Consider the following 12209-nt stretch of genomic DNA (forward strand, 5'->3'; position numbering starts at 1 on the left):
AGGTGTCAGCGTTTCATTCATGGTTCAGACGATGTTGCTTATAATTAACAACTCCGCCTCTTTCACATGAACACACTTGTACCTGGACAGGTAAACCAGAGTCAGCTGAGCCAGGTGATCAGGTCAATGTTAGGTTCAGTCAACCCAGATAACAGAAAGTTATCCTAGGTGCGTTGAACTTGCTTCGTAGTTCAGGCCTCAGGTGTGTACAGGTGTGTACAGGTGTGTACAGGTGAGCAGGGCCTCAGTGTCAGTGTCTCTGTTTGTCTTCAGCTCAGCTCCGTGGTGAACAGCCCAGCTACCTGAAGGGAGACAACTTCTTCAAATTCATCTGCTCCGACTGTTCAGAGGACGGAAAGGAGAGCTTCGAGAGGATGAGACTCACCTGGCAGCAGGTACACAGCATCTGTCCACAGCTGTTCCCCTCTGTCTACATCTGTCCACATCTGTTCCCCTCTGTCTACATCTGTCCACATCTGTTCCCCTCTGTCTACATCTGTCCACATCTGTTCCCTTCTGTCCACCTCTGTCTATATCTGTCCCCCTCTGTCTACATCTGTCCACATCTGTTCCCCTCTGTCTATATCTGATCACATCTGTTCCCCTCTGTCCACATCTGTCTACATCTGATCACATCTGTTCCCCTCTGTCCACATCTGTCTACATCTGATCACATCTGTCCACCTCTGTCCACCTCTGTTCCCCTCTGTCCACATCTGTCCCCCTATGTCTACCTCTGTCCACATCTGTCCATATCTGTCAACCCTTACTCCCGCACTGTGTCACCCGTTTCTATATTTAAACATTATAAATATATGATAAATAAATATAATTATAAATGATTATAGATATATTATTAATAATCATAAATATATGATAAATAATTATAAATAAACTATAAACGTATTATAAATATCAGACTGTTTTATAGATTCCACACACATGAAAGACTTTTTAAAAGCAGATGATTTTTCATGGAGATAAATCACTGATGTAGAGAATCATCAGTGTCTCTGATTGGCTGTTCCTCCTTTGATCAGTCATGTGATCAGTTGGGGTGTCAATATGAGGAAGTGATAAATGTGTGATGTTTGGTTCTTATGCTTGTGTGTGTGTGTGTGTGTGTGTGTGTGTGTGTGTGTGTGCGTGTGCGTGTGTGTGTGCGTCAGGTTGTGATGTTGGCCATGTACAACTTGTCTCTGGAGGGAACCGGTCGTCAGGGTTACTTCAGGTGGAAGGAGGACATCTGTGCCTTTATTGGTCGACACTGGAACTTCCTGTTGGGAACCAGGTGAGTTTTAAACACACCTGTGTTGTTGTTGTTGACCTGGTGTTTCACTCTGTGAGTGTGTGACCTCATCGTTTCCTAAGGTCTCAGTTTCTGACGACAACACGACCCCAGAGATTTCAAAATAAAACTCTGGACTTTTATTAAACTCCGGAGGTGACGTGACCTCTGACCTGGTGACTGTGACTCTGCAGGAAGAAGACGTCGACCTGGTGGAGCACGGTGGCCGGCTGTCTGTCGGTCGGCAGTCCCACCTTCTTCCGCTCAGGTGCGCAGGAGTTCGGAGAACCCGGCTGGTGGAAGCTGGTGCAGAACAGACCTCCGACCCTGAGACCAGAGGTGGACAAGTCCACCACCAAGACGAAAGGTGAGGGTCTCTGTCTCTCAGGTCAAAGGTGTCATGTCACCACAGCAGGCGAGTTAAACAGAGCTATGTGTTGCAGCCTCCAAACCCGCCATGGACCCGATCATCACCGTGGAGGGTCTGAGGAAGCGCGGCGCCAGAAACCCCGTGGAGAACGCCATGCAGCTGAAGGAGAAGCGCTCTCGCACACAGGAGGCTAAAGACATCCGGCGGGCGCAGAAGGAGGCGGTGGGCGGCTACACTGACCGCAGTGCCTCCTCCACGCCCGTCAAACTGGGCGGAGGTCGCAGCGGGACCGCCGGGCGCCGCCCTGACCTTGTCCTGGAGAAAGGTGAGGTCATTGATTTCTCATCCCTCAGCTCTTCAGACCGTACGCCGCTCACCAGCCCGTCGCCGTCGCCTTCACCCGACTTCTCCGCCCCGGGGACGCCGGCGTCTCACTCAGCTACACCCAGCCTGCTTTCAGAGGCGGACCTCATCCCTGACGCCATGCCACCCCAGGCGCTGTTCCACGGTGAGTCACAGTCTAACACGTCCAGCTGTTCTGTGTTTGAACATGATGTGACCTCTGACCTCTGCCCTCTGCCCCGCCTCCAGACGACGAGGAGATGGAGACGGAGGGGATGATCGACCCAGGGATGGAATACATCCCTCCTCCCAGCGCCACCCTTGTTGCCCGTAAGAAGCTCCGCCCACTACCACCTCACATCAAGCGTGAAGCAGAGAGCGAGGACGACGAAGGACGCGAGCGAGAGGACGACTTCGAGGAGTCAGTGGGTCGGAGTGACGGTCCGTCTCTCTCTGCGGGGGGGTGTGTTGGCGCCGGAGGGCCCGAGCGGAGGAGGATAACTCACCCTGAGAAAGCCGACGGAGGCGTCTCCCAGAGTCCTCGCCACGCCCCCCTCACTCTGTACGAGGAGAGGATGCTGCTGCGCCGGCTGGACGCCTGCCCGCTCGCCTTAGCCGTCACGCCGCAGGCCAAACGCCTCCACAGGAAGCTGCTGGTCCGCCAGGCCAAGAGGCAAAGAGGGCTCCCCCTGCTGGACATCGACCGGGCCGTCAGCGCCACCCTCAGTCTGGTGGGAGGGATCTACGGTGCACAGGAGGTGGGGGCACTGCTGGGAGGCGGAGTCATGGGGAAATACTGCACCAACAGCCAGGAGCTGCGTATTCTCGATCGATTCCAGGTACCTCAGATTACATCACACAGAGGGGGTGTGGCCTCATTCTCTGCTCAGGACGCCATTCCTCCTCCACTGTTTATCTTTACGTAGAACAGCTGTTTGCTGCCGTATCGTTGTTTATAATCAGTGTCTGAAAGAAACTGCTCTTCTTCTTCTTCTTCCTGGTAAATGTTGTGGTTTTTATTCCTCCACGCCGCCGGCAGTCAGAGCGGCAGCCATTTTGTTTTCCATGTGTCCGTCTCATTCTCATGAGCACGATATCTCAATACACCCCGAGGGAAGTTTCACCTGGACTCAACGGTGACCTGATTAGATTGTGGCGGTCAAAGGTCAAAGGTCACAGTGACCTTAGAAAAAGTTTTGTAGCCATTACTCAAGACTTGTGTCTGACTCGCAGGGGGGTAACCTGTAGTAGTGTGACGGCGGAGGGATACGACCAGGAGGAGGCGGCTATAGTCAGGTGTGTTGACCCTCTGACGTCTCTGTGAATGTGTGTGTGCAGACCAACCTGTCCGGCAGGAGGGGGCGCCACCTGAACTCCGTGTCCTTCTGGCATCGACTCATGGGAGCAGAAGGAAGTCTGGACCAGAGCATCAAGAGTCCGTACACGTCCCGCATCCTCAAACCCTTCATCAGGTACAACTGACGGGCTCAGGCCCCGCCCACTAGTACTGTTGTATCAGTAGTACTACAGTAGTACCATTAGTACCAGTAGTATCAATAGTACTACAGTAGTACCAGTATGAGTTGTGTGCCTGTCCTTCAGGAGGGACTATGAGAGTCGCCCGGTGAAGCTGCGGTTGCTGGCAGAGATCAGGGCGTATCCTCACAGGGCGGAGCCCAACTGGGTCCCTGAGGCCGACGCCCCCATCGACTACTGCTACGTCCGCCCAAACCACATCCCCTCCGTCAACGCCATGTGTCACGACAGCTTCTGGCCAGGTAACACACATACACTTCCTTCTACTCACCGTCAACCGTCCAACCACGAGTCAGTCCCTCCTAACCTGCCTCTGATTGCCTCCCCCCCCCTCCAGGTGTGGACCTGTCCGAGTGTCTGCAGTACCCGGACTTCAGCGTGGTCGTCCTCTATAAGAAGGTGGTGGTTGGCTTCGGTTTCATGGTGCCGGACGTGAAGTACAACGAGGCGTACATCTCCTTCCTGCTGGTGCACCCTGAGTGGAGGAGAGCTGGCATCGGCACCTTCATGATCTACCACCTCATCCAGGTCAGAGGTCAACACAGGGGCCGACTCCTTGGGGGGGGGGGCTGATCTGTGGTTGGTACTAGCTCCTGATTGGTCAGAATTAAAACAGAAGCAGCTGCAGCAGTGAGCGCTCCTGTCGTGTTTGAACGTCTTTGATTGAGTCATTGAACTTGCTCTCAGTGTGCAGCTGTCCACTAATGATGATGTCACACTGCTACATCCTGGCTGTGTTTTTGGTAACTGCGTATTAGCGAACACAGCTAGCAACACAGAGGTTAGAGGCGACCTCATGAAGCAGCGTGGGATCATGGGAGTTGTAGTTTGGATTCCTTCAGTGTCAGTGGTTCAGGTGAGTCTGAGTGACGCTGTACGGAGGACAGAGACTCAGAAGAGCTGCAGCTGAACGATCCACAGAGGAGTCCTCCTCTCCACAACAAACACACCAGGAGTCCAATAACCTGTTGAGTTGACCTCAGGTAACCTTGGTTATCAGGTGAGACCAGGTGAGCTGCACAGGTTCAGTAAGGTGAGACCCTTGTCTCTGTGTCTTTCAGACGTGTATGGGGAAGGACGTGACGCTCCACGTGTCGGCCAGTAATCCCGCCATGCTGCTGTACCAGAAGTTTGGCTTCAAAGCCGAGGAGTACATCCTGGACTTCTACGATAAATACTATCCTGTTGACAGCGCCGAGTGCCGCCACTCCTTCTTCCTCCGGCTGAGGCGCTGAGACGACCACGCCGCGCCTTCGCCTCATGTTTCAAATGAACAGAACGAGGTCCAGGAGCGTGGGTCAGTGACGCTGCAGGAGACCGGGACCCGGCGGCTGCTGATGGTGATGATGATGTTTGAGGACCAGTAACTGTAAGAGACAGTAGAACATGAGCGCCTGATGATGTCATCAACTCTTCTTCTTCAGTTTCCGGTTGAACATCGTGTGAATGTTTGTGAGTTTATTAACCCTCTGAGGTCTGAGGAGAGTTTCTCCATTTCTACATAATTTCTTTGAAGCTTTTCTTTGATGAAACATGATTGTGTTTATCTCAGCTCTTCTTCTTGTCGCAGAGCGAAGAGATCTTTGTTTCCAAATGCTGAAAACTTGAAGCCTGGTTTTTGAAATTCTTCAAACGAACCTTTTTTTACTGACGTGGACGAGTTTGTTGTGAGTTCACCGAAGTCTTAGGTTCATAAAAACAGAATCAAAGATAAATGGATAATAAATGCCGAACGTGAAAGTCTGTGATGTCACTGAGCTGTAGTTGTTGTCTGTCACTCGGACGTTTGAGGCCGTGAGTCACGTGACATCTGAGAGTGAAAGTGGAGTCGTCGCCTCCCCTCCCCCCCAAGAGGGTTCAACTTCATGTTTTCTCTGTGTCATTCAGCAGTTTCTCCAAAGGGGGGGGGCAGCAGCTGGTGGTGTGATGAACAGCCCCCCCTGCTGGTGAAGAGCTGCAGCTGCTTGTGTCTGATTTTAAGGTTTTACATGAAAAAGTGTCAATTAAAATAAAATACAACAGATACGACTCTGAGCTGCTGATTATTCACATCATTAATACAATACTGAATTAATTTAGATTCTCACTGGTCAAACTGTTTCCTCTGTGTGAACATGAGTCTGCCATTAAACCACAGAAGAAGAAGAGGTCATGAGGTCAGCACTCAGAGGATGGAGAACATGATGTGAGGAAGGTTCAGCCTCCTCCTCATCGCTCTAAACAGCTGGTGATGTAGATGTGTGAAGATCAACAACTGATTCAGTTGTTTTTCTCACATGACATCTGGAGTCATGTGACCAGTGAACTGTCGTTGAAACCACAGAATAAATAAAGATGGCCGTCGCGTCTGTGACATCACCCACAGGTTTCTGAAGCTCAGAGTGAGCTGCTCCACTGTCACCATCTTGGCAGTGTCTGACTCCACCCCTAACGCCCAGCTAATCCAAACATGGTCAAAGAGGAGGGGCCCACCCACCTGTCACTCAAAGAGGCCACGCCCTCAATCCTCCATTACTTTAGTCCTTAATAAAATGTGAACAGGTGAGTTATATAAACAGGTGAGTTATATAAACAGGTGAGTTATATAAACAGGTGTCATGAAGGAGGAAATTAGCTCTAGAGACCAAAACAGTTTTTGTACCAGGCTGTAAACATGTTTATTTCTGCTGTAAAGTTGGACAGTTTAACATGGGAGTCTATGGGGACTGACTCACTGTTGGAGCCAGACTCTAGTGGCCGTTAGAGGAACTGCAGCTTCATGTTTCAGGCTGGAGGTTGAGGGTTTAAATCCTGTAAACTGACCTGAAGTTTATCATGTTTCACTCTCTGATTTCAGGGCGGATGGAAACAACAAAACAGAGCTCAGTGAACACACACTGCCTTTCATTTAGGAACAGATCAAACACTGACTCTGTGAAGACCAGCAACACACACTGACATCTGAAGGTCTGAGGGTCTGAAGTTTCTGAAGGTCTGAGGGTCTGAAGTTTCTGAAGGTCTGAGGGTTCACTGTCTGAAGGTCAGAGTGGTCTGAAGGTCTGAGGGTTCAGGGTCTGAAGGTCTGAGGGTCTGAAGGTCTGAGGGTTCAGGGTCTGAAGTTTCTGAAGGTCTGAGGGTCTGAAGGTCTGAGGGTCTGAAGGTCTGAGGGTCTGAAGGTCTGAGGGTTCAGGGTCTGAAGTTTCTGAAGGTCTGAGGGTCTGAAGGTCTGAGGGTTCAGGGTCTGAAGGTCTGAAGTTTCTGAAGGTCTGAAGTTTTGAAGGTCTGAGGGTTCAGGGTATGAAGTTTCTGAAGGTCTGAGGATCTGAAGGTCTGAGGGTCTGAGGGTTCAGGGTCTGGTTCTCTGGATGAAGCAGTAGCCGGGTCAGAGCTTCAGATGAAAGCCAGTGAGGCTCCTTCAGCTCAGTCTGTTCCTCAGACGGCGTCCAGGTTCAGTTTGGGTTTTCTCAGTTTGCCCAGTAATTCCAGTCCGGTCCGAGCAGCCAGCAGAGACGCCATGTTGTTACAGCCGGAGCTCACCGCCACGTCATACGCTGTCTGACCGGCGGCATTCCTCCGCTTCACACTGGCCCTGCAGCTGAAGGGACACACACACACACACACACACACACACACACACACACACAGAAGTTTAAAGTTTTTTTCTCAACTAAAGGTTTCAACAGTTTGAGTTACATTCTCACTGGAGATACAAGGTTTTGACATGACAGCTTTGTGTACAGGTGTGTGTGTGTGTGTACACACAGGTGAGTCGTACCTAAGCAGAACCTCTGCACACTGCAGACCTTCAGAGCCCAGAGCTGCAGCTTCATGCAGAGCTGTGTTCTTCATCCTGAGGAAGAGGAGGACATTCATCATGTTACATCATCAGCACAGACATGACATCACATGACATCACGACAGGTTGTCCGTCTCATTCTCATGGACGTGACATCTTAGTAACACCTTGATTGAACTTCTTCACATCTGGCACAAACATTCACCCGGACTCAAGGATGAACTGACTGGTGGTCAAAGGTCAAAGGTCACTATGACCTCACAAAACAGGTTTTGGCTATGACTCAAGAATTCATTCATTAATTATGAGACAGTTTAACTCAAACATCAGGATAAAATGAAGTGATGACATTTTTTTTTTTAAAGTATATTTTTTTGGGCTTTTGTGCCTTTATTGGACAGGATAGTGGAGAGAGACAGGAAACAGGGAGGCAGAGAGAGGGGGAATGACATGCAGTAAAGGCCGTCCGATGCGGGACTCGAACCGGGGCCAACTGCAGCGAGGACTGTAGCCTCTACACATGGGGCGCCTGCTTAGACCACTACGCCACACAACGCCCCGATGACATTTTATGTCAAAAGGTCAAAGGTCAACTTCAATGTGACATCATAATGGAAAGACTGTGACCGTGTTTCCTGTTTGGAGGAAACAACTGCGAGGTGGGAACTCTAACTGACAGTTGCATGGTTTAGTAAAGAGACAGAGAATCCTGGTCCTGGACCAGGTCTCAGTGCTGGTCCTGGACCTGGTGGATGATGGTCGTCTTACTGTCCGGACTGCTGCTCCACGTCAGCTCCTCTCTGCACCAGAACAGGAAGTACATCACGGTGCCCGTTCACTACGGCAACAGCCAAGGCGTGTCGTCCATTGCTGCCGCAGCAGGAGGGATCCGCCCCCTGGTGGTCGACAAACAAACAATGGTCAGAGTAAACTACGTCAGGTGATCCAGAGGAAGCTGTTGATTGGCTGCAGAGACTCATACCTGATCCAGGAGCTGCTGGATGACGCTGATCTGACCTCGACCTGGACCCAGCTCCTTCAGCAGCTGACTGTCCTTCACCTGCAACCAGGACATCCAATCAGAGAGGAGCTATACTGAACAGGAAGTGAGATAGCAGCAGAGGCGTGGCCTCCTTCAGGTGAGTTTAGATCCAGATCCAGATCTAAATGACTCCCCAGCAGCTGGTGCAGGTTCTTACCGGAGGTTTGGGCGTCAAGTTTGGTCTGGGGGGTTTCATCACACCTGTGGACGCATCACTTCCTGTTAATAAAACCACAGAGGAACAACAACTGACCCCAGACTGCAGACACGTTTCTAATGAACTGATGAGCTGAGAACAAAGTGACTGGAGGAGTGAACAGGAATAGGAAACTAGCGTTAGCATGTTAGCTTTAATCTGGACTCAGACTGATTCCTGCTCAGCAAATTTCAAAACTTAAAAGATGGCCGCCATTTCTGTCACAGTAAACATGTTTTACGACAGAATTTTACCCATGGGACAGATCTCTATGATTATGTAATGTAATCCTGTGTTTTAGACAATGAGGACGTGAATTCACAATTGTTAAATTTCAACTTTAACATGTCAGGAAAAATTTTGCCTAAAACCCAACGTGTTTACAAACCATTTGTTATGAGTGATGAAGCAAAAGTTCTGTTAAGAGTCAACCTGCAAGCTCGCTAGGCTAACTCGCTAACGCTAGGCTAGTTAGCAAGCTTTTTTTGTGAGGAACATTTTTGCTGAAATATACTTTCTTTGATTTTTTTACAGTGTACTAAATTCTCCTTCTACATTGTTAAAATGATTTGACACCTGGATTATTCATGAGAAAATAGTCAAGGAACTTATTACAAAAAATAACATTTCCTTGCAAGAAATGGCGGCCATCTTGAACTTGAAGTGGCTAACACATTTAGCATTTGTATTCACATTTGAAAGATTTCCCTCAAATATGCAGTTATCTGCTGCACTACACTGTCGCTACAGGTATGAAACGTAATGTATTTACAGTGTATTTACTGTGTATCTACAGTATATTCACAGTATATCTACAGTGTATTCACAGGGTATTTACTATGTATCTACAGAGTATTTACAGTGTATCTACAGTGTATCTACTGTGTATCTACAGTGTATTCACAGTATATCTACAGTGTATCTACAGTGTATCTACAGTGTATCTACAGTGTATTTACAGTGTATCTACAGAGTATTCACATTATATCTACTGTGTATCTATTCACAGGGTATTTACAGTGTATCTACAGTGTATCTACAGTGTATTTACAGTGTATCTACAGAGTATTCACATTATATCTACTGTGTATCTACAGAGTATCTACAGTGTATTTACAGTGTATCTACAGTGTATCTACAGTGTATTTACAGTGTATCTACTGTGTATCTACAGAGTATCTACAGTGTATTCACAGTGTATCTACAGTGTATCTTCTGTGTATCTACAGTATATTCACAGTGTATCTACAGTGTATCTACAGTGTATTTACAGTGTATCTACAGTGTATTTACAGTGTATCTACTGTGTATCTACAGTGTATTTACAGTGTATCTACTGTGTATCTACAGTGTATCTACAGTGTATTTACAGTGTATCTACTGTGTATCTACAGTGTATTTACAGTGTATCTTCTGTGTATCTACAGTATATTCACAGTGTATCTACAGTGTATCTACAGTGTATTTACAGTGTATCACAGTGTATCTACAGTATATCTACAGTGTATTTACAGTATATCTACAGTGTATCTACAGTGTATCTACAGTGTATCTACAGTATATTTACAGCGTATTTACAGTGTATCTTCTGTGTATCTACAGAGTATTTACAGTATATCTACAGTGTATTTACAGAGTATCTACAGTATATTCACAGTATATCTACAGTATATCTACAGTGTATCTTCTGTGTATCTACAGTATATTTACAGTATATCTACAGTGTATTTACTGTGTATCTACAGAGTATTCACAGTATATCTACTGTGTATCTACAGTGTATTTACAGTATATCTACAGTGTATCTTCTGTGTATCTACAGTATATTCACAGTGTATCTACAGTGTATTTACAGTGTATCTACAGTGTATCTACAGTGTATCTTCTGTGTATCTACAGAGTATTCACAGTATATCTACTGTGTATCTACAGTGTATTTACAGTGTATCTACAGTATATTCACAGTATATTTACAGTATATTTACAGTGTATCTTCTGTGTATCTACAGTGTATCTACAGAGTATTCACAGTGTATTTACAGTATATTTACAGTATATTTACAGTATATTCTGTGTATCTACTGTGTATCTACGAGTATCTACAGTATATTTACAGTATATTTACAGTGTATTTACAGTGTATCTTCTGTGTATCTACAGAGTATTCACAGTATATTTACAGTATATTTACAGTGTATTTACAGTGTATCTTCTGTGTATCTACAGAGTATTCACAGTATATTTACAGTATATTTACAGAGTATTTAAAGTGTATCTACAGTCTATTTACTGTGTATCTACAGAGTATTCACAGTGTATCTTCTGTGTATCTACAGTATATTTACAGTATATTTACACTGTATCTTCTGTGTATCTACAGAGTATTCACAGTGTATCTACAGTATATTCACAGTATATTTACAGTATATTTACAGTGTATCTTCTGTGTATCTACAGTATATTTACAGTATATTTACAGTATATCTACTGTGTATCTACAGTATATTTACAGTATATTTACAGTGTATCTTCTGTGTATCTACAGAGTATTTACAGTATATTTACAGTGTATCTTCTGTGTATCTACAGAGTATTTACAGTATATTTACAGTGTATCTACAGTATATTCACAGTATATTTACAGTATATTTACAGTGTATCTACAGTGTATCTTCTGTGTATCTACAGAGTATTTACAGTATATTTACAGTGTATCTTCTGTGTATCTACAGAGTATTTACAGTATATTTACAGTGTATCTTCTGTGTATCTACAGAGTATTCACAGTATATTTACAGTATATTTACAGTGTATTTACAGTGTATCTTCTGTGTATCTACAGAGTATTTACAGTATATTTACAGTGTATCTACAGAGTATTTACAGTATATTTACAGTGTATCTACTGTGTATCTACAGTGTCTGTACCAACCTTTCTTACTGCTGCTGTCAGAGAATCGTTCTGTGACGCTGCTCAGAGTCTCAGTCCGACCTGCAGGTGCTGATCTAGGACGGGTACCTGCTGGACCTGCACCGTCACCTTCAGGACCCACCTGAGACAAAACCTGCTGTCAGTCACCTGAACTTCACTGAAGAGATGTTTCAGTCGGACTCCAGGTGTTCAACTCACCTGCTTCTCTTCTCGTGCGGCCGACACGAAGCTGATGGTCAGACTGACTTCATGACCATCTTCTTGAACCACAGCAGAGACCATCTGAAGGTGGAGAAGACACAACACGTCAGCTGACACACAGGAGCACCTGCACCTGCTCAGGTGAGTCTGGTGCCTAATCAACTTCTCACAGACGTCGTTATCAATCAATTTAATGGCAGTTCATTTATCCCACAGGTGAGGTGCAGGTGATGTACAGGTGATGTACAGGTGAGGTGGGGCATACCCGGCCCAGACGAGGCTCTCCCAGCAGAGTCCTGAAGGGGGCATTGTTCTGAGCGTAACTCCTCAGGTGAGCACAAACATGATCCACCTGCTTCCTCCAGTAACCTGAACACATCAATGACAAGTAGTATCAGTAGTAGCAGTAGTATTATTAGTGCTAGTATTAGTAGTATCAGTAGTAGCAGTAGTATTATTAGTGCTAGTATTAGTAGTATCAGTAGTAGTAGTAGTAGTAGTAGTATTAGTGCTAGTATTAGTAGTAT

The 12209-nt window shown here is 46.4% G+C and overlaps 2 protein-coding genes across 2 annotated transcripts in view; one reads left to right on the plus strand and one right to left on the minus strand.

Annotated features, from left to right (window-relative positions):
• Positions 1-5559, plus strand: part of kat14 (lysine acetyltransferase 14) — a 7045-nt gene extending 1486 nt beyond the window's left edge. The window contains exons 3-10 of the mRNA XM_023430478.2: positions 1170-1291; positions 1483-1655; positions 1732-2166; positions 2250-2839; positions 3339-3472; positions 3603-3778; positions 3874-4064; positions 4598-5559. Coding sequence (XP_023286246.1) covers positions 1170-1291; positions 1483-1655; positions 1732-2166; positions 2250-2839; positions 3339-3472; positions 3603-3778; positions 3874-4064; positions 4598-4771 — 1995 coding nt within the window. The 3' untranslated portion in view covers positions 4772-5559. The remainder of the gene's footprint in view (positions 1-1169; positions 1292-1482; positions 1656-1731; positions 2167-2249; positions 2840-3338; positions 3473-3602; positions 3779-3873; positions 4065-4597) is intronic.
• An 839-nt stretch (positions 5560-6398) lies between these two features.
• Positions 6399-12209, minus strand: part of dzank1 (double zinc ribbon and ankyrin repeat domains 1) — a 15072-nt gene continuing 9261 nt past the window's right edge. Inside the window, exons 14-21 of the mRNA XM_087169667.1 lie at positions 11948-12051; positions 11680-11763; positions 11482-11602; positions 8511-8572; positions 8294-8371; positions 8080-8207; positions 7291-7365; positions 6399-7110 (exon numbers count right to left, since the gene is read on the minus strand). Of these exons, the coding sequence (XP_087025793.1) occupies positions 6948-7110; positions 7291-7365; positions 8080-8207; positions 8294-8371; positions 8511-8572; positions 11482-11602; positions 11680-11763; positions 11948-12051 (815 nt within the window). The 3' untranslated portion in view covers positions 6399-6947. The remainder of the gene's footprint in view (positions 7111-7290; positions 7366-8079; positions 8208-8293; positions 8372-8510; positions 8573-11481; positions 11603-11679; positions 11764-11947; positions 12052-12209) is intronic.

Source organism: Seriola lalandi, unplaced genomic scaffold, assembly GCF_002814215.2.
Source record: "Seriola lalandi dorsalis isolate HSWRI2012SDOR001 ecotype SW California unplaced genomic scaffold, Sedor1 jcf7180002054905, whole genome shotgun sequence".
NCBI classification, from domain to species: Eukaryota; Metazoa; Chordata; class Actinopteri; order Carangiformes; family Carangidae; genus Seriola; species Seriola lalandi.